Here is a 21,078-nt window from a genome sequence, read left to right as displayed (position 1 = left end):
AATTTTCCACGGGTAGAACAAGGAAAGGAATCCTCTGGTCCTGCAAAGGCCTTGCCTGTTATGGATGGCTCATGGATTTTAGAAAAGCTATTCCAAATGTGTGAAAAAGCAGCGTGACTGCATGTGGGGCTTTGCAGGACCAAGGCCTGCCATTGTGTTTTTTTGGCAGTGCTGTTTGACATTGCAGTACATTTTTGTAAGTGCTCGTGTTGCATCTATTTTTACTGCGTTGTGTAATTAGACTTTTAGGACAGAGCTGTAACTACTGAGCATCGGGAATCCCAGTGGAAGAGATAAGCTGTGTTTTCCTTAGAACTAGAGGAGGATGTAACTGTGGTACCTCTGTGGCAACTTCATGGACATTCAAAGGTGGGGAGTGATCCTTGTGAACGTAATTATTAGATTAGCCTTTACTGTAGCACTTGATTTTTCCTACTGGAAAAATGTTTTTACACTGGAAATCTGAAAGATGTTCCCACGTGCAGTCTGATGTGCAGGATGTGGAACTGTTTGCACGAAGGCATTTCAATATGATTTCTGAGTGAGCTTGGATATGGTTTTATTGCTGCCTGGTGCTAACAGCTGAAGTAGGTTACAGGAGAAAAGAGGCTGAAAGTTGATTGGCAGTGAGTGATTGTACCTAAAATTGAGCTCTGGCCAGGAATATTTGACAAGTCGAGGCTCTCCTCTCCTTACAGCACCCGGAATTTCCAGGTGATTTTGATGGGAGTAGGGGGCTCTCAAAGGCTCTATTTCCTATTCCTTTCCTATTAGACTTTGTAGGGTCTAACTGCAAATGGCCTGTGCCTGCCTTAGCTCCCCTTTAAAAGGCCTTACTGTGTCAGGGGGGAATTTCACCCATAAGGGCCGAGCTTTTGTTTTCCTATTGGGAAATTCAGGCTGAGTAAATGCCAAAGAAAGCTTAAAATTTCCCCCTGCTTTTCTGCCCAGCCTCTTGCATGTTCAAGTATTGGTGTCCAGATCAGTATGAACTCACACTGGTAGCTGAGATTCCCCCTTAAAGGATCAAAGCTGTGCAGTGTAAAGCAGGAATGCCTTTATTTGGGTAAAATTGATCTAAAAATTACAGCAGCTGGTGGAGTTCCTGGCCATACACATCCCAGTCCTTCACAGAGGCAATGCTTGCAGGAAACGTTCCTGCTTTTTTTGCAGCTGATTGAAGATATCTCATTATCTGCCTGACTGGCATAACTGCACTTGGTGAGGATTTGAGTTTAAAACAATTTAAGGAATACTCTGAACTCGTAACCTGCCAGGACTCTCGCTGGGTTTGTGTGCTTGGGAAATCTGGATACCAGGGCAGGAAAGGCAAATATGAGAAGAATAATGCGACTCAATCGACTGTGAAATCCTTGTAGGAACAGGTGTAATTGGGATCATAAACATTTGTGAGATGTTTTACTGCCAGCTTTAATCCCTGCAGAGGGGAGTATTTAGGAGTAGGAGAACGAATGTGGAAGTGACTTCAAAGGCTGAGTTCAAAGGTGAGGAACACGAACCTCGGGTCCGGCCAACGAGCAGCTGAGCACTGAGGGGGCTGTGGCTCTCTTTGGTCCATCATTCTGCTCCAGGTTGGTGCACCTGTGATTCCAGGAGTCCCCAGTGGGGATCCTTAGGGTGGTGGTCGCCCCAGGCACTGTCCTCCCCAGCATGACCTTGTGTTTTCCCATTAGTCCCCTTCCTTTAACAGGGTAACACAAACTGTGTAACAAATCAAACAAAACCCAGGAGGGGAGAAACTGAAGAGCAGAATTTTGCAGCTGTGGCTGCACTGTCTGTGCTAGGGAAAGGGGTACTGGGCTGGGCTGGCTCTTTGTGGAGGGGGCACTGAGAAAACAGAAGAAAAAGGTCATATTTCCTCCTGCCTCGTGGAGGGCACAGAGCTTTCCCTCAGTGAATGCACAGGAAATGTAAAAGCAGGCAAGGGGCTGAGAACTGCATAAAGAGGTTTGGTAGGGCCTGAAAGTCCTTCCTGTGCTCAGGGCCAACATCAGGAGCAAAATGCCATTTGTGTTCCACGGGAGCTCAGGTTTGCACAGCTCCTTGCAAAGGCCTCTCTGCGGGAGAATTCTTCCCAGTGCCATTAAGGAAACACAACTCATTGGTGATTTCAAAGAGAGAAAACAAGAAGCTGTAAAGACAAGCATGTAGGAAGTGCTATCGAGTGATAAGGAAGCCACGAGGGTAAATCAAAGCCTGAGGAGGAAGGATATGAAGGGGCACACAAGTATAAATCTTTCTGAACCGATGGAGGAGCTGGTGGGGCCTTCAGAGGGATGTGAATGGAGAGTCAGTGGTTGGGGTTGCTGAGGAGCTGAATGAATTCCTTGACTTGATAAGCAAGGGAGAGCAGCTAAAGGTCACATAGTCTATAGAGAACAGGGGAACACAGTGGTTTTCTATGTGGGGAGACAGAGAAGGCATATTATTTAAAAGTTTCGTGTGTGTAACCCAAGCAGACAGTTGGGAAATTAAAACTATTAAAATTGACAAGTCACCAATTTTAGATTAACTGCAACCTACAATTCCTGGACTTGGTTTCTGGCCTTGGTGTTTGAGAGGTCCCTGGGAGAGCAGTGGTGTCTGAGGAAGGAGACACAGAAAGCATTGTCTCCTTATTTAAGAAAAAAAAAAAGAAATCAAGCAAGTTGTAGAGAAAATAAAGTAGATATTACTAAAGGGCAAGCAGCAAGCAATGCTTTAGAGCCATTTGGTAGCCAGTGGAGTGGCTCTCAATACCCAGTGGTCACATTTCTGATACCTGTACTTTAAAAAGGCCGAATGGGCATTAAAGTAGCACCAGCTATCACAAAGGTCTGGTTTTGGAGACAAAGGTCTGGTTTTGGAGAGAACTGTGAGGTGTTGTTGCAGTACTGACTGAGCAATGCAGTGCCTGGGGCTGCACAGGTTCCCTCAGAGCAGCCTGCACACCAACATCTTCCCAATGCCCCAGTTCCAGAGAAAACAGCAAACACATTCCAGTCCTAATGTCATGAATTTTTAGACTTTAAGAGTTAAAGATTTTAGAGTTCAAGTGCCAATAATCTACTGTGTTTTACATCCACTCTGTGCTACTTGCCACCAGCAGAGCAGTGGCAGACAACAAACTTGGTCAAACTGGTGCTTCCAGCTGCCCTGATCCCTTGGGATAACGCTCCCGCCACACTGAGACATGGGATGTGGCAGGATGGAGCTCTGTGCTCAGATGTCTTCATCATGGTCAGAACTATTGCACCGTGGACTTGATTGGATGGTGGGTCTGAGCCTGACAGACCCTCTTTCTCCCACATGCAGTGGGATCCCATCGTGTAGATGCTGTGCTGACAGCACAGGACCCTTGTCAGGTTATTTTAGCTAAGCCACTGTTTCCCAACCTTATTTTTAATTTATGGAGCTCTAAACATTTGGCACTGCAGGTTTGAACCTTTTTACAGCAAACCCAAGCCCACTGACTCTCTCTTTGCTCGTGTAAATCCTTAGAAGCTTTTCCCAGACCTATGGAAAGAGTCTGTGTGCCCAGAGGGACCACTGGTTAATGAAGCGATTGCTGCTCAGAGCCTTTGATTTTCATAAGCTGTGTGAAGATGGAGAGAAGCAAAGGGAGAAGGATCCAGTACCACAAGCTCTTCTCACCTTCAAGAAACCAGGAATACTCTCTCTTTAGAGGAGAATTTCAATAGAGTTCCTAAGACTCATGTCCCACTAAAGAGCAGAGGCACAAGGCTCCTCTTGTGAGGTGTCAAGTTACCCAGGAGACAGACTGAGCAACTGAGAAATGTTGCAAGTTTTTGGAAAAGAGATTTATATATAAATGTGTTACGGGAAAAAACATCTCTGGTAATACACATGGTAATTCTTCTGTCTGACTTTGTTTGCTATCTTTCTTTCTTTATTGTTTTCGAAGATTTAAAGGAATTTAATTAAAAAGGCAGTTTAACTACCCTCTTCTTTCCAGATAACAAACACTAAAATAAAATGAAGTGAAATACTGGAGAGCCTGCTTTATACCCCTTTTAAAACTGAACACAAAAGCCAAATGAGATCATCGGGTTTATCGGGCAAGCTGTTTCCAAGAAAGATGAGGAAGCTCTCCTGCCACTGCACAAGGAACAGCTGAACTTTCACCTCAGAAGTCATGGTCAGTTCTCATCATCCTTCCTTGGGGAGTATAAATCCGAAGTGGAACTCAGAAGGGGATGGGGACAGTGGGTGATGCTCACAAGGAGTGACCAGAGGAGTGTGGGTCGTTCGGGGCAGGAGAGCTGGAGCGAGGGCGCTGCTTTCTGTGGATGCCGCAGAAGGAAGGATGTTGTAGAAATAAAAGGAAATCTTTGGTTGACAAAATGGTTATGAACTGCCATGCCCCACACAAGATCGGAATGAGGAGGTGCTCCCGGGTCTCCCGGGGCGGGAGCAGGGAGCACAGCCCGGTGTCAGATGTCTGTCTGAGCCTCTGACCAGCGAGAAGGTCTCCATCTAAATCAACAAGAGCTCTCTAGACTTCGAACCATGGCGGGAGGGTATTTTTAGAAGCCAATCAATCAGTGGTGACTGTTCAAGTTCAGACAAGTCAAACACAGCCTGCAAAGTTACACAGAAGCACTGTGTGTCCTGGAAGGGTTGGTGAGCCTGCTTATCCAACAAGCTGTGCCAAATCCATGAGCTACCAGAGCTGAGTTCTTTTTAGAGAGGCAGCTATAAGAAGTGTAAGCAGATTGTGGATTGTAAAACACACGCTTTTTTAATTGAAGCAATAAATTGCAGTTTGGGCTTCCAGAGAAACCTTCTTTCAAGGTGCTAAAATTGTTTTCCAAACCTGAACAAAGCTCTCAGTTGAGGGTTTTTCATCTTGGCCTTTTTTGCAGGTGAGGAAATTGAGACACAGAAGCATTTAGGGGCTACCAGGGTCCCACAGTATCTCTGAAGAATCCAGCTTGTCTCCAGGCATGTGCTGCACTGCAACAGGGCTGGAAGAAGAAACAACCACCTGTGCCCTGGCATTCCCCTTCACACTCTGCTCAGCTGAAACAGCAGTGATGGGGTTGGGTCAGCCTTGGTCCGACTGCCAGAGGCAAGAGGGTGACATTTTGGGGGTTCTGCTACAAGGCAGCAGCATCTGAAGCCCTTGTAGATCCTTCTTCAAAGAACAGGAGCTGGAGTTCACTAACACTGAGCACAAGGAAGAGCTGATCCTTGCAGGATGCTCAGGATGCTATTCTAGTGTGTGTGGATGAAATAATATGATAATAATGAATCATCTCCATGAAAAATGCCGGCAAAGCCTGGACTTAGGCTGAACCTCTGAAACCAGACACCAACAAGTCAGTACCCAGATTAGAAAATGCTGATGTTCTGATTTTCAAAATCTCAGTTTATTTAGCTTGAAGATGGCCTGGTGTTTTCTGTTGTCACTGACCATGGAGAAAGGAACCTGTGGCTCTTCTGTGCTGCTTCTTGTCCTTCCCTCCATCACTGCAGAGCTCCTCACTGGAGGCTTTACACAGCTGCACAAAATGTAGTGCACGATCTCATTCTCAGATTGGGCTGAACTCATATGTTCAGTGCCAGCTGGAGTTTTGCTGATGCGTCAGAAATATATTTTTAGGAAGGTTTCTCTATAATTATTACATTATAGCTACTGCTGGGTAGCTCAGAGTATAGTAAACAATTGCCACACTTGTTAGAGGTCATGAATACAGACAAACATTCCTCCCTGTGAGGTCTGCTGTTAAATAATAACTGCTCATTTCATGGTGTGGGGGGAGTGAATGCCCTCGAAGGGACGTGCTGACATTGCCCAAGCCAGTGATCCAGTTCCTGTCATTTACACCCCTCTCTCCAAGCTGCTCCACCAGGGAACAATGGATGTGCCGAGGGACAGCACTCGCCCTGCTGCACCTCCTCTTGTGCCTGGATCCTCCTGCTGTTTCCTCCATTGCCCATTTTGCAGTGGCACTCAGGCACCCTCCTCACCTGGAGTTTGGGGTGACGGGCAAGGTGAGTGAGGAAAGCTGTGAATGTGACAGCTGTGCAGGGCCCAGCTCCAGCAGGATTGGCAGGAGACGTTCAGGCACACTGAGGTTGTTAAGGAACATTTTCATGAGCAGCAGGTCTAATGAGCAGCGTTCACCCGTGTGGCGTCTCCTCTGTCTGGTGTGCAGGGAGCCTTTTCCTCGGGGAATACTAATGGTGTCTGTACCCTCATCTGTCACCTCCAGAGCACCTCTGGGAGCTTCAGAGCTCTGAGAGATCCTCTCCTCTGCCATGTTGAAATTGTCTGACACATTCAAGAACTACTCACACACACACAAACACACAGAGAGTGATCACACGTAAAACTTTGTTTCCTTAGGAATTCCAGGCTTTAGAACAGTCACCTCTCCGTTTGCCCAAACAGAACGTGCAGTTGTGGTTTTCATGGTGCACAAGAAATGTGAGGATGCAGCTGTGCCTCAGATCAGTTAATAAAACGGGCAGATTAAAGATCCCAGGGCCTCAGGAGTCCTGTATCAAGGCCAAACAGAAACCAGGAAATCTGACTGAGCTGCAAAAGCTGGGCTAGAGCAGCGAGCACCAGCCTGGGGAGGTGACAGACGTGTCATCTCTGACGTCTCTTAGTCCCTCCCTGTGGTGTTGGTGGGATCTGACCTTTATTATATGGTCAAAAGAAAATGATGGAAAAACATGACAAGTGTAAGAACTCAGTCTGAAAGGGGCTCAGCAGGGATGTGTAGGGGCTGTTTGCAGCATTTCAAAGTCTTTCTAGAGCCACTTGCTGGAGGGAAAGAGGAGACGACATCTTCCATGTTGCTGCAGGCAGCAACTCTTGGTCGACGCCACTAAAAGCACAGCCAGGCTGCATGTGGTGGGCAAAGACAATCAGAACTGTGCTTTAACTGTTGTCTGACTGACATGGGGAGTGATCCCTAGGGATGGCATCCCTAGTCTTGCTCCCCAGCAGAGCTGGCAGTGAGGCAGAGCCGCTGCAGAGCCCAGGGGCTGTGTGGTGCCAGCTGGGCTGCTGTGGCACACCAGGGGTTAGGCTGAGACTAACCTGAGGCTAAACCCTGAGGAGAGGTGCTGGTGTGAAACAGGCCTTGAGGTTTGCAAAAAGGACCGCAGAGGTGGAGGAGAAGCAGCCATGAACAAGCAGTGGAAGAGCTGAAACGCGCCGAATGAGCCACAGCAGCATAGGAAGGTGTGCTGTGAGGTGAATTAGGATTGGAAGATGACCAGTTAATGTCAGCATCTGTGACAATCCAGTCAGGATTGGCAGCCTGGGAGGCTGACTCAGGTCCCAGCTGCTGCCACTGGAGTGGTGACATCTCCATTGCCAGTGTTTGCTCCCTGTGTATCACTCTGTGCCTGCTGCAATCCAGGGGGTTGGGGACAGATGGCACATGATCTGCAAACCTGGAGAGGAAAAACGCAGTGGGATACAGAGTTCTCTTTAATGATGGTTTATATAGATGGGAGAGGGATATGAAGCTGAACACTTGTTGCCTCTGGGGAGATTTCACTGAAGCAAAACTCTGACAGGAGCTTCGGTTTTGGGAGCTCAGTACTTCTGAATTGTCACCTTGCACCAGAGTGACATATCTGCCCCCACTTCTGCCCTCAGCAGCCACCCTGGCACTGGGGAAGGAGCCAACCTCGGACACAGATCTGACACTTCCCAGATCTGATGTGTGGTGACCACTGGGCCCTCCACCCCTTCAAACAGTCTCCATATTCACGGAGAAGAGGATGATTGAAGGAGGGAATGGCAGGCTCCATACTCAGCCCCCTGGCTTTTTTTGGTTTGCATTGCAAACTCCATGTTGGTTTAATGTAGTTCCTTATATTTAATGCGTTTTTATTGCTTTCTCTAATAACACTGACTGAGCACTAAGAGCCAAATTAAACAAGCCGTGCCAATAAGCCAAACATTTCACTCCAACCAGCAAAGAGGATGCCTCTTACCCCTACTCAAGCTTAGACATGTGGATGAAGGACCTCACTGCTCATCGGGGAGAACAAAGCAGAAGCTGCTGTGGTGCAGGGCAGAGCTGGGGAGAGCTGGGCAGTGTCCCTGGCGCGGGTCTGAGGCTGCCCTGGGCTCCCTTCCCACACGTGCTGCTGTTATCACCCTGGGTCTCGGGGTGGAAGTCGGACAAGGTAAAGGCTGGTTGTTCTCAAGGTCGTAATGTGGCATCTTGGTCTCATGGGCTTTATCAAGCTGGGTCTTGTTTTCCTGTGGCTGTAAGCACCTCCAAACCCCTCTGACTTCAGTGGGAGCTGAAGTTCATGTTCTGCATTGCTGAAGCCTTTCCATGCAATTAAAAGACAACCCCAAACCTCCTCCTCTGGTGCTGATCAGTGGTGTGGTGTTGACGTAAGTGGAGTTTCACTTACACCAGCTGGGTAGCTGGCATTTTCATCAGACTTTTTTTCTAATTCCCTCTGTCTTTTGCACAATATTCCTGAAGGTTTTTTCTCTGTTTGCTCTTCCCCAACACGCCCCAGCCTTCATCTCTGTCCTCTTAGCGCTGCTTCCTGTTGTTTTCTGTGATCTCCCTTGTTCCATCTTTCTTCTCTTCTCTAGTTTCCTCCCTTTCATTTTAGCCCTTTTTTGTTCACACTAGCTCAGCCCATCCTCCCCAGGGGGAAGCATATCTCTTTCATTCCCCCGTCTCTGTTTCCCTCCCAGCCCCACAGCTGTTCCCTCTCTTTCCCATTCCTTCAGGCCCCTCTCCTGCTCACAGCACCATCCACTGCCTTCTCTTTTTCCTTTCCCCGTCCAGCCCCTTTCCTCCATCACTGGAGGTCAACAACAGAAAAACAGAAAATGAACCAGGAGGGGGATGTTATAGCCAAGAATGATTTTGCCTGCGAGATGCCAAGTATTGTCTCACCAGGGTTAGTCCAGGCTGCTTTCATCTGGCTGGGCAAGCTGAACCCACCAGGCTCGAGCACTGACACAGCTTATGGTGTTTCAGGCCACACAATCTGTCATTACACCTGAGAAATTCCAGCTTGGAAGCCCAAAGCTCTGCAGTGGGGATGAGGTGGAATGTACACTACATTTCCAGCTTCCCTCCCTCCCTCCCTCCCACCATGTGCTGCACTTTCCCAGCTAAGCACCAGCATCTGTAGCCGCCGCTGTCTGTGCTCTGGCCCATGTAATTGTGTGTTCTCTAGTTCTGCTCAGTCACAAGTAATCACAGAGCTGCAATCTCAGCTGGGACAGAAAATGATCTAACAAGTTGGCTCGTGTGTGATTACAGAAGATACATTCTGCCACGAATTTGTTCTGCCACCGTTTTGTGCTCCTAAGTGGAAGGCCCTGAGGGAACGGCCGAACAGGAGAGGGGGAGGCTGGTCTGTGGCACAGGTCTGTCTGTCGGCCTGGGGGAATTAAACACAGCTTCCAGTGCAGAGAGCTTCTCACTCTAGAGGGAGTCGGGCTGCACTGTGTTATCTGCCTCAGAAACCATCTGACCTGCCTCAGGCATCTCTTTATGGATGTAGGGAATTATTGAATCTGGAGAGGGAACCTGATCTGTCAGCAGGTGAGTGAAAACCAAATGCACCCACGGCCACCCGCGTGCAGCCAGAAGGACTGAGACCCCAGAGCTCCCCGGCTGTGACTGCATCTCCTGCCCCTTCCCCCTCTCCCTGTAATCCCTGACTCAGGCTTTGCCTTCTGCAGCAACAAAGAAAATGTCATCAGAACCCTCCTTACACTGCTGCAGCAGGAGGCTGCGATAGCCACAGTCACGGCTGGGGAATGAGCGGAGCAGTGCCGACTGTCTGTGCCATTATTGTTCTCTGCTGCAAGCTGGAAGCAACTGAGAGAACTCACAGTCCTTCTGGAATGATCCCCCCAGGACCTGGGCAAACCTTCAGTGTTGTGGGGTGTGCACAATAGTCGGGCCTGGCAGTTCGGTGCGTGACGATGCCGACAGAATCACCTGGATCCAGGGTCAATATCCAGCCCTTCCACATGATTACTCACTGTGATCGACATCCCAACTGTGTTTGAAAAAACAAGTAAAGAAATGAAGGAAGGGAATATGTGACCTTGCAGGGCCACTGCAGGGTGTGCTGAAAGGGAAAACAATGTGGTGATTGCCTCCTGGTCAGACCCTCCTGGGGACAGTTAAACAACTCCTTAGAGGGCTCCCCTTGTCAGGGTTTGGGGCAGTCAGAGGGTGTTTCCTCTGGGAGCAGAGATCTGCTCTCACAGGTTCCCTCTCTCCAACCCTGATTCAGAGCACTCTGGTACCTCAGTGTGTCGCAGAGGCCACAGGTGATGACTTTGAGATGCCCGCCAGCGTTTTCAGGGGTGAGTACACACAGAAGTGAAATGAAAAAAACCTCAAAGATCACTATGAGCTGGTGTTACCCCTTCCTAATGGAGGTGATGGAATTAAAAAGTTAAGTTATGCCATGCAAACTGTCCATCTCTGAACATACCATAACATCCCTCTGCCAAGCTCTATGGCCCATGAAAATGCCCACTCTGCTCACAGTATTTGTTTCAGCTTTTGATAAATCATCTGTTACAGCCTGTTGAACATTTTAAAGCATTTCTTGCTAATGGATTTTTACAATGTGGTTTAAGGAATGTTGTTATTAATAAATGTAACTGCACTGAATAGTAATTTGATAAAGATGAAAGAGGCATTTATAGATTCCACTTCCCTTTCAGCTGTTGCTAGGAATTTTCACTCCTTCAGAATATATTGAGTTTAATCTTGATTTCTTTTTGTTAAAACCAGGCTATTATATTCTGAGTCTATAAAGGGAATATGAGTGGGGTTGGACCAGTTGTGAAGTCCTCTGTGGTGGTGAAAACCCAGTTCTTCTCAGCACATCAGAGAGGTTTCCTTGCTGTGAGAGGAAGCCAGACTGGCCCAGGTGTCCCATAGAGCACTAGTGGAAAAGTGTAAAAGCAGTTTGGCACTGAGGGAGGGGTTTTTTGAAAGATGATTAATCAATCTTAATATTGATGGAAACATGAAAAGGAAATAATTTGTCCATGCTTGATAGCCAATTTTTGCTAATGGGCTGCTCTCCACTACACTTTCATTGCAGTGACTGAAGTGCTTCGTTGTGTATAAATTAATTAGGGACTTGCATCCCAGCACTGAACAGTGAGTGATTGGCTCCAGTGAAACAGGAAATGTGGAATGTCTAAGGGCTGGTATCTGCCACAAAAATGGTTCTGTAAACACTTGTGGCACACAATAATAGGAAGCACTGTGAGTTATGTTGGGAGTGCATCATAAAATTATCATAGGGCTAAACAAGGGCAATTGTGAGGAGGAATGTTAGCAGAAAAAATGGGAAACGTTTTCTGAGAAGAGAGCTTTGCTTTATTAGCAGAGACTGATGTCTTGAGCACAGGAGACAGGTATTAATCACGGGAAAGGATTTGTTTGCAAAATTAGCAGAAAGCTGGTTCTCTTGAAAATGAGAAAAAAAATTATTTCCTTTTTCTGGATTGAACATCCAGTTAAAGATCTGTCACATCCACATGCAGAACCAGAAGAAGCAAAGGCAGCATGAAGCTGGAGAGGGCTGAGACGAGGATTCTGCTCCTGCCTCTCTCAGTTCCTGCGATGTGACATTGTACAGCCCCTTCTGTGTTCTGTGGCTCTTCCACAGCTCCCACCCTCTGTGTGTTTTCTTTGTTAGCTCTTTTCAAGAGCAGAGAATTTCTCATCCCCTGTGTTAGTGCTGTGTGTAACTGCTCCAGATGCTATGGTGATATCATCAGACTAATAGCTCGTCTGCCACCCAGCTCATTCCCTCCGCTCATTCTTCTGCCAGGCTGCACAGCCTTGTGAATAGGCAGCTAAGAGATCACTCTATAAAGCACTAATATGGATCTGCCTCTTATAAATCAGGGGCAAGTTCAATGAAATTCAGCAGGAATAAAATGGATACTTGTTATAGAGGAACCAGGACATTCTGTACAAAATACACAAACAGTGCTTACAATAAAGTTTATAATTTGAGACAAGGAAATGGTGTGAGATCTCGGCTACGTCTTGCACTAGAATCCTCTCTGGGGATGACTGCTTCACATTATAATAGTTCTATTTTTCTGGACTACTTTCCTTGCAGAGCAGGCTATAAATAATCATTATTGGTATTGCAAGGAGGCAGTGGGTTCCTGAACAACCATGACTGAATTCTTAATTTGTCAGTTACTGATACAATGCATCTGTTTTTCTAATTATTTTAATGACGTTTTATATGCAAAGGAAAGAATACAAAATTACTTAGGGCTTTGGGTTGGTTTTATTTTTCTAAATTCCCAGAGTAATTGGAGGACAGCTGGACAGCCTACCTGTGGCTGCCTGTGTGCTTGTAAATCCTGGGTCTGGATGGTGACATTGAGGGGTGTTCCGTGTGTAGGGTTGAGCACTGTCAGCCCTTTGCCCCCAGCTACTCTGCAGACAATACCAATATGTTACCAGCATCCCACGGGGCACATCTTATTACTGGAGGAGGATTCTCAGCAATGAAAATGCAGTTTTATCCTTCTCAAAGTGCCCCTTGCCAAAGTCAGCCAGGCATCCAGAAGCACTTACTCTGAGTGAGGCGCTGTTAATATTCTGCTAACTCGCTCAGCGGCAGGCAGACACAGGCTTTCCTGGGATTTCAGCTTCCATCGTGTCCAGGAGTTGCTGCCTCCGTTTCCTTGGGCCCAGCCATGCCTTCATGGACATCCAGGGCCTGATGGCTCTAATTTCACTGAATTCAGTGGACCTACAAGATCAGGGATTGCTGCAGGAGGGGGGTGAGTCAAGCCTGTGACAGAGTCCCCCCGGTTTCAGTGGGCAGGGCTGTGGTCTCTGGCCCGTAGGTCTGGAGAGCAGAGTGCTCTCATGACTGTTCTCAGGGGCCCAGCTCAGTCAGTCCTGTAGGAGGGAGCACAGCTCCCTGACCTGGGATGCTGGATGCTGATGGGTAGCCCGAAACATAGTTGTGGCCAAACTGAGCTTATTTCCTCTTGCAGATCCAGCCCAAAGAGCTCCTGATGCAGTCCTGCTCCTCCTCTGCCTCTCCCCAAAGGAATGCAGGTCCTGACCACACACACTGCCCGTACAGGACCTCTGCCTTGAACTTCGTGCCTCAGGCTTCAGCTTTGTGAGCCCTTAGACGGCCCTTGTGCAGCTGCCTTGGGCCACACACAGTCACAGGTCTCTGCTGGAGCTGAGGGGACAGAGCTGGCACGGGCTCTGTGAACTCCCCTGCTCTGCAGAGTCAAACAGGTGAGCACAACCCACTGAGCACTGTGGCTCAGCACTGGCCTTGAGCAGGGTGTGTGTGCAGCTGGCCTAGTCACAGGAGGCAGAGGTGACCTGCAGCCCCTCCTCAGCTCCCGCACACAGCACCAACAGCCTTGTCCTGCAGTGCTGGCAGGGCTGTGCTCACTGTGGGACAGGCTGTATTTCTGATTTGGTGTCCCCCATAGGTGATGTGCTAAAGTCTGGGATTGCCAGAGTCAGACCCACCACAAACTGAGAACAACACTGTGGAACATGGTGTCTCCCTGCCCTGAGCGATCCTAACTGGAAAGGCTTTCCAGGACAAATGGAAATGTGGCCCCTGGACTTGTTATTACTATTACTAAAAAGCCTCAGGCATCCAGGCTCTGGCCTGTTTGGCCAGTTTTTCTGTGCTTCTGAGGATGCTCTGCTCCTTTTCACTCGAAAGCAAAAGCAGCTTTGTGCCCAACAGGCAATAGAGTTTTCTCCTGTTCTTTGTTGGGCTCCTCCACTGCCTTCCCCTGCAAAGGGGGAGCAAAGGGTTGGTGCAGCCTGTGGGTTTAACTGGACACCACCCCTTTAATGTGGAGTTGTGTTTTTCTCTCAAGGCCAAAAATAAATGCTACTGAAGGACTAAACAGACGTGAAAAGAAGGCTTGGACACTTGGAAGACAAGACTGCTTTGTGTTTCCCAAAGCAAAGAGCCTGTTCACAAGGAGGTTACTTTTTTAGACAAACACGAGTCCTGTGACCCTGCCAAGGTCAGTAGGTGCCCAGCAGAGCAATGGGCAGTCAAATCAGACATGCTCTGGGAGGGGGGCATATTTTTCTTCAACTGCAGAGTATTTTCAAGTATATTCGTGGAAAGGAGAAAAATTTGCTTTTCTCTGTCATTTCATCTCTTTCTACGGGGCTTGAACATGCACCAGTTTGCCAGTGGAAGAGCTTCCATCTGTGCAGGATGGCAGCATGGCCTCAGTGCTGTGGTGGTGTCACTCACACTGTGCTGCTGCTGTCCTGCAGCTCAGGAAGCAGGTGAAACAAGGATGTGTCCATGGGCAGGATCCCAGAGCGAGTCTCAGGGGAGCAGGGAAAGTCAGTGGGGGGGTGACCGACTGCTGAGCTTCAAATCCCACTCTGAGTACAGGTAACCTACCTGACAGTGATTTATAAAGGTGCTCAGGTGACAAGTATGTTTTTGTGAAGTGTTCTGAGGGCTTGGCTCCTCTTTTCTAACCCTGGCCTGTATGGCCAGTCTCAGCTAAGCCCGTCCTAAGCGTGTCTGGGACAGGTCAATCCACAGCCTGGATTGTGCTTTGCTTTCTTCAAGAAACTAGACAAAATTCAAAGCAAATAGCTTGGCACAGGCACCTGGCATTCAGGTGAGCAAAGTTTGACTGCTGCAGTGATCTCAGTGGGGTTAGGAAGCTTTGTACTTCACCTCTGTGCACTTAACTCATACAGTGGAGTATCTTCTGAAGTGTTATCTTTAGGCTCTTTATGTCTCAGTTGTCCTTAAATGAAAATCTAGTTAATCCTGAGAAGGGTTACAGTGCCTCACACACACAAGAAAGGCAAGTGAAGTTCTTTCAGTCTCTAAAGTGCTGAGCTCTGAGTCATCCAGAGCCTCTGAAGACCCTGGTTAAGAAAGAGGAGCTTTTAAAGGTACCTCATTAGGGCTGAATCTCCAGCACTGTCTGTAGTCACACACCAAACATTCATCTCAAAAAGGACAAATGTTGGGAAATTAAGGGAACTAATGAGTGGAACCAACGCACTGAGGAGCTGAGGAGTTGAATGTGATGGAAACTGGATTCCAAAACTCGTTGGAACATGCAGGAGGATGAACCCTGAAGGGAAACACTCCGAAACCAGTGGGATAAATAAGCAGCCCCAAACACATGCGGAGTCAGGCAAGGGCTGGGCAGAAGGTGTGGGCAGCAATGGGCTGTTCAGTTCACATGCAGCCAGGGACGAGAGCAGATATCTGGAGGGGAGCACTGCAGGGGAGGCCCCCCTGCCTCGCTCCTTGCTGGAGCCCATCACCCTCCCACAGGGCTGACAGAACTGATGGAACTGCTCGTGCAGCAGGTCCTGAAGAGCCACTGTGCCGGTGACATGCTCAGCCCTGCAGTTCCCCACCTGCTTTAGGAGCTGCTCTGTCATCTTTGCCACGAGGGTGGCGCTGGAGCAGAGCGGTGGGGCGAGACTGGAGGCACTGTTTGCCTCAGTCATCCCATTTTAATTTGCTGAGGTCAGAAAACGTAGGGGTAGAATGAGAAATGTCAGTAGTGAAGTTGTGAATCAGACTTTGAAGAGGAAATGAAACAGATGGCAGAAGGTTTCAGCTCGATAAATACAGAAGAGGAAAAGAGGAGAAATGTGGTCATTATGTAGTGAGAACGGGGTTGAGATTAGACCAGGCTACACATGGTCCAAAATGAACTAAAACCACTTTGCCTGCATTTTCAGTAGAGGTGATCATATTGAACAGTAGGGCAAAGACAGGATTTCTAGTAGGCACATACTTAAGGGAATGAAAATTATCACATGTAAGATGGAAGGAAAAGCTTAAAGAATTCCATGTGCTCAGATGAAGGTGCACTGGCAGATTTCCACCCCAGGATTTGGAAAGAACTGGCACATTAAAGGAGCTCAGCTTAACCTCATATTTCTCTTTGATGACTGATTTTTTTTTTCCTAGACAAATGAAATACAGGTGATTTTACTCTATCCAGACTTGAGTCAAGAATCTGATATTACACCACATGGGAAATTACTAGTTGAAGTTGAGAAGATGGGGATTAGTGTGGATGGCAAATGCAGAACTGCTGGGGCAAAGGACAGGGAGCTCTGTGGGAAGGAGAAAGGCAGGACAGAGGCAGTTAGAAAGTGGAATTCTTCAAGGGTCAGTCTTGAGCAGGTCTTACTTGTTCTGTTAATGACTCTGGCACAGCTGTAGGAATGTCAAAAAGAAATTTGCTGACGACACAGGCTTTGCTGATACAGAGAGGGATCAGAACATCAGCTGAATGACAGAATTTGAGATAGATTAGACAAAGCATAAAGACCTGCAGTTAAAAATTAATAACTAGAATATCACGTTACTCACTTGAGAATGACAAAAGCAGGGTGGTGGAAAAAAAAACATACAGAGAATTACTTGCTCTGAGGGATAACTGTGAGCCACCGATCTGATATGGAAAGGCAAACACAGTCCTAGAAGATACAGGTTCACTCATGTTCAAGGAAGATTAGCAGGTACAGAGAAGGGCACTGAGGATGATCAGAGGGTTTAGAACAAGAGGAGACTAGAAGAGCTTCATTTGTTTAGCTTCTCAAAACAAAGACTAGAGCAGATAGGATTGTTTTCAGTAAATACATCTGATAGGTGAAGATCAGAGGAAAAAGAGAATTGTTTAAACCAAATTACGATGCTGGCACAAGAACAAATGATATTAAGGCTGAAAATTTAAAATGAAGTGTTGGAATAGCCTGCCAAAAAGCATGATGTGATGTAATTGGTTGTGATAGTGGGAGACTGCATCAGTAATCCAGAGCCCTGTGTTCCTAGAAACGTGCAGCAGACAGGATTTTGGCAAAGTGGGCACTGGCCCCTAACAAGGAGGAGGAGCCCTGCACTGCCTGTGCAAGCAGGGAAAACATAACTGGCCAGTCATCAGCTCTGGAAACGGGGAAAAAAAAGGAGGCTTTTATTTCAACAGCTTAAAGTGAGGTCCTTCCTTCCTTCTCCCCTATGGGAACTGGTAAACTCAGCTCTTTAATGGTACAAGCTCATCTCAGCCTTGCCTATAAATAGATAAATGAGATTCCTCCTGTCCCAGTGAGTAATTCTGACATCCTCCCGCTGCCTCGCAGAGAGCTGAGTCACAGGCACTCTGCACTCCAGTCCCTGCATTACTTACATGGTCTCAAAGGAAATTTTAACACATCCAGTGAATCATCAGGGATTGGATCATGTTTAAAGTTATTCCATTGGCATTTCCCTTCTATTGTAGCAAGTCTGCCAACACCTAAAACTTTAGCTAATCTGGACTCAAAATGCATTGAGGAAATAGCATGTTGACATACACAGCTACTAATAAAAATAATGAAAAAGGTCCTTTTAAATTTGCATTAGTAAACAAGTGATCCTTAGTGGATTCCTTTAGTGCTTTGGACCTGCTAATTTTGTCAGACTCTTCCTTGTTTTGTAGCTGCTTATTTAAAGGAACTTGAAGTTTGAAATGTTTAATATTCAGTCGTTAGGCCCCTAATTTAATCTCCTGCAGGTTTCCTGCCAAAATATTATTTGCAGTGAGATGAAGCTTGCAGCCCCATGCTCGTTCTCTCACAGAGACACACACACTCCTGCTCTTACCCATGGTAAAAATGAAATGTCTGCAAAGCAGAGACAAAACCAGAGCAGTGTTAAGTACAGAAAGAGGGGCTCCAGCCTGATCAGCATCTCGTGACGGGGCATCTCCACTTGTCGCCTTGCCTTGTCCCAGGTGGCACAGTGTGGCCTCATCAGCTTAGAAGCAACACAGCATTTGAAATCAGAGCATGTCTCTCTCAGAAAACATCTGGAAGAGTGGAAAACTGTCCAGCAGAATTCGGGGGCTGTGAAACAAATACAGAAATATTTCTCTCTGTTGGTTTCCTGGCTTGCCTTTGATATCTTCAAACTGGTTGGGACGTTTCACTCATTATTACCAGACTCTCGGTTTCAGAGAGTGAGAAATGCTAACATTTGCTGCTTTGCTGCTGTGTTTGGTGTTCTTAGGCCTAAAACCTGGTTTGTTCTTTTGATACCCCGAGGAAATCTGTGTCTTAAATAACATTTTTCTAGTACCTTTTCATCAAGCAGTTCCCTGCCTGTGCATAGATTGTTAACAAGCATTTGTTCAACACATTCCAGCGTGAGCTGCAGTCGCTCCATGAGATACTTCTGCTGTGAGGCTTGTTGGGTTATTTATCAGCCCAGCACAGCCTTCACTGCCAGTTTGCTGCCAGCTGTTAACTATACAATAGCATTGGGAACAAAATCAGTTCTGCCTCTGCCAGCGGAATTGGACATAATTCAGCTACCTGTTGACAAATGATGATTTGTTTAACAGCATAAACTATAATATTTTTGTAGCTGACAGTTTTCACCCTCCTCTGCAGCTGGAAAAACCTGAGGAATTCCCAGAAGCTCCTCATTTGTGTCTTTTTCAAGTTGTTCTTACAGCAATGCCTTGTATTGTTGTCTCTGTGCAGGAAAAGAGACCCTTAATGTGCAAACCAGTGGTGTCAGCACGGGGCTGGAACGGGGCATTCCTTGGTGCCACTCGGGGCTCCTTCCTGCAGCAGCAAATCCCACCAGACATTCGGACCATGGGGATGCTCCAGGACAAGCCAGAGGCCTGAAAACAAGGCAGCATTTCCGTGAAGCATTAATCCCCCTGTGCAGGGCCAGGGGTGGGAACAGGGCGAGGGTGCACTCTGTCCCAGCACACACATGGTTCCTATCTAAGCTGTGTTTCAGCTGGATCTTTCCCACTAACGAATCCTCCTTTAACACCTTGGACTCATTTACTGCGGGGTGTTTAGCAGCACAAATCAATTAAGTGCTGCAGAAACCCATTGAGACAGCCAGAGTTTCCTATCTCTGGTTCAGCCGGGGTGGGAGGCACGCAGAGGTTAAGCCTGTGCTTTTTGCCACACAGGGAGAGAGGGTGGAGTGTGGAGCAGCCCCCAGCTCACCTTCTGTGGGGGGTTCAGCCCTCCCCAGAACCCTCAGAGCCCGCTCACAGCTGCTCCTGGAGCTCTGGGGAGCATCCCCTCTGGCATCAAATAATCAGGGAGCTGGATAGTGCCAGCCCTGCTGCCGTACCCCACTGAGACTGGCTGGGAGGGATTGCTAAAGGGGTTGAGCTGGTCCTGAGCTGCCCAGCTGTGTCCTGTAATGGGGACAGGATAGAGTCAAGGTCTCGACCCCTCACCTCCATGTGTCCCACAGGATTCTCTATCAGGAGAAAGCCACTACTCAGTAGTTTAGCTGCCACTGCCCAGAGGGACGTGCAGGGGTTTAAGAAGCAGCAGAGTCACAAAATGTGAACAAGAATAGAGAAAAAATGAGTGGCTTTAAAATAATCATTTGGTTGGTCTTGTTCCAACTGCAGCACCAGCCCAGCATGCCAGGGAGAGCTCAAGGAACCTCCTTCCATGGGAACACGGCTGCAGGGATGCAGCACTGCTCCCTGGCCCAGGTTGGGTTAGAGCTACTGACACACAGCACACGCTTTGGACGTAGGAGATAATCATTCAAGCCACCAGACATAACTGATCCACAGCAAGGATGATAAAAGCCAACCAACCAGTTCCTGCTTGTACCTTTAAACCCAGCTCGGCCCAGCGGCACGTCAGGGGTGTCTCTCAGGAGGGCCAGACTCTGGAGGACGTGTCCTCAGCTCACAGAGAGACCATTAATCAAGAGTGTGCCTTCATCCCTGGCTATTTTAATCACTGGTGAAATACACAGGCAGTTCCCACTCCTAAAAATGGTATTTGACTCCAATGCACATGATTTCCTTTGGCTTCCTTTCCCCAATTAAGCGTGAGCTGTAAGTACTTTGAAGTCCACACGCTGGGATCCACAGATTTGCTTCTCATCCGTCATGGAGCAAAAGCCTCGGTACTGCACACAGCACGAGATCCGTGGCACCAGGCATAAATACCAGAATATTCTGTAACTGGATGTGGGGATGTGGAACCTCTGTTGTGCCAACACTGGTGGGCCAGACCTGTGCTGTGCAATGGCACTGGGCCCCACTGGGTCACTGGTCCTTTTCTGTTCCACTTCATTATATGATGACTGAAAATGCCTCTTGGATATGCTGGCACTAATTAGGATGTCAGTCTGCTGTGGGAGAAGTGAATGAATCAGCAGAAGTGGAAGTAGGAGTATATTTGCAGGTAGGCTGTAGGAACCACTAAGTCTTTAATTTTTCCTTTAAGAATGCTGGGCAAAAGTCACAGGAAGTTTAAGGAGAAAACAAATTGCTCCTCCACAGATTCAGGAGCACAGTGAATCCTTGTACCACTCAGCTTCTCTCATGAGGCAGGTGAGCAGCCTGAGGGGCCTGGGGGTGTTCAGAGGAAACTTCATCACCTTCCCTTAATTGCAGACTAATAAATAAAGGCATCATGCCCAGCTCCATGGGCCTGCTGGTACCCTGATTTACAAACTGGATGCTGCATCTCTGAATTTCTCTGCATGCTTTGTCTGTGAACATTCTGCTGTTGAGCTTAAAGAACCAATCTGAGTTTACAGGCAGAATAAGTGAAGTTTACAGGAATATGAACTTAAAAGTACAGGGGAGGTTTTGCAGGTACATGAGTCATCGGGGACCCCTTCAGGTTTTGTCACACTGAGTCAGGTCATGGGCACCATGACAAAAAGCCAAGAGGACAACTGACAATGATAGTGTGGGATTTGACTCATTACACCCAACTGTGTTATTTACCTAGAATACCATGAATTTTTTTCCTTCTCTCTTTAATAGTCAGGAAACAGCTTGGGGTTTTTTTTCTTTTTTTTTTTTTCTTTTTTTCCCTTAAGGTGCATGTAAAGCAGCATCAGCCTCAGTAAAGAGAGGACTTTCTGACTGCCAGCCTTCCAGGTTAAGAGACAAATCCTGCTCCAATGACATAAAGTTTTTGAGCTTGATGTTGCAGAGAAAGGCACAGTCACACTGCCCTAGATCAGCTGATGAGTTTGTGGCCCAGGGAAGTCTACTCACTTTGC

General features: G+C 47.5%; 1 protein-coding gene across 6 annotated transcripts in view; it reads left to right on the top strand.

The window, feature by feature from the left end:
- The window catches only part of COPRS (coordinator of PRMT5 and differentiation stimulator), a 141,881-nt gene extending 120,874 nt beyond the window's left edge, over positions 1-21,007 (top strand). The window contains exons 4-5 of one of the 6 annotated variants that reach the window (XR_010435289.1): positions 18,549-20,246; positions 20,893-21,007. Coding sequence is in view for 2 of the 6 variants with exons in the window: in XM_064676069.1 (XP_064532139.1) it covers positions 18,549-18,898 (350 nt within the window). In the remaining 4 variants the exon portion in view is untranslated. Of the gene's footprint in view, positions 1-13,033; positions 13,290-13,492; positions 13,579-13,894; positions 14,022-18,548; positions 20,511-20,892 lie in introns of those variants that run through there. The other 5 variants (XR_010435292.1, XR_010435293.1, XR_010435291.1 and 2 more) reach the window with 5 other exon arrangements.
- The last annotated feature ends 71 nt before the right edge of the window (positions 21,008-21,078 follow it).

The sequence above is a fragment of the Pseudopipra pipra genome, chromosome 19 (genome assembly GCF_036250125.1).
Source record: "Pseudopipra pipra isolate bDixPip1 chromosome 19, bDixPip1.hap1, whole genome shotgun sequence".
Taxonomy (NCBI): Eukaryota; Metazoa; Chordata; class Aves; order Passeriformes; family Pipridae; genus Pseudopipra; species Pseudopipra pipra.
Note: the sequence above shows the minus strand (reverse complement) of the source record. Positions and strands in the feature narration are given on the sequence as shown.